This window comes from Etheostoma spectabile, chromosome 15, assembly GCF_008692095.1.
Source record: "Etheostoma spectabile isolate EspeVRDwgs_2016 chromosome 15, UIUC_Espe_1.0, whole genome shotgun sequence".
Lineage (NCBI taxonomy): Eukaryota > Metazoa > Chordata > Actinopteri > Perciformes > Percidae > Etheostoma > Etheostoma spectabile.
Window position 1 is genome coordinate 12094676 of NC_045747.1, and position 541 is coordinate 12095216.

The 541-nt window shown below is 43.3% G+C and overlaps 1 protein-coding gene across 2 annotated transcripts in view; it reads left to right on the top strand.

Annotated features, from left to right (window-relative positions):
- The window catches only part of LOC116702928 (hemoglobin embryonic subunit alpha), an 886-nt gene extending 472 nt beyond the window's left edge, over nucleotides 1–414 (top strand). For both annotated transcript variants that reach the window (XM_032537476.1, XM_032537477.1), the window contains exons 2-3: nucleotides 1–25; nucleotides 205–414. The exon at nucleotides 1–25 is cut by the window's left edge. In XM_032537476.1, coding sequence (XP_032393367.1) covers nucleotides 1–25; nucleotides 205–333 — 154 coding nt within the window. In that variant the 3' untranslated portion in view covers nucleotides 334–414. The remainder of the gene's footprint in view (nucleotides 26–204) is intronic.
- Nucleotides 415–541: the final 127 nt, after the last annotated feature.

The window sequence follows — 541 nt, forward strand, 5'->3', positions numbered from 1 at the left end:
GCGTGTGGACCCTGCCAACTTCAAGGTGCAGAGTTAAACTGATCACAAGACAATAGCCTGGAGTTTATATGAAGTGTTCCTCCAACTTAGGATGTGAGAGGTTTCCAGACCTGCTGCAGATCCATCTGTTATTACCATGCACCCAGGAGAGCTAAAACTCCATATATGTAACCTAACATCTGTGTGATTGTGTTCTTTTCTCAGATTCTCTCTCACTGCCTCCTTGTGGTCCTGTCCAGCAAGTTCCCCAATGACTTCACCCCTGAGGCACATGTCGCTCTGGACAAGTTCCTGGCTGCTTTGGCTCTGGCCCTGTCTGAGAAATACCGATAAACAGCAGGAGAAGATGAAGGAGACTGCAGCATGAGCTTCCATTGCAAAATGATTAATAAATGCATTCATGCTAAAAGCAAATCAATTGTTGTTCATTAGTTTGCTTGTGATGACTTGTGTCATAAATGAGAGTAGATCAAAAGTCACATCTACAGCAAAAATCAGAGCAGTCAAACGAGGGAAATGTTACACCTAACATTTAGACAAA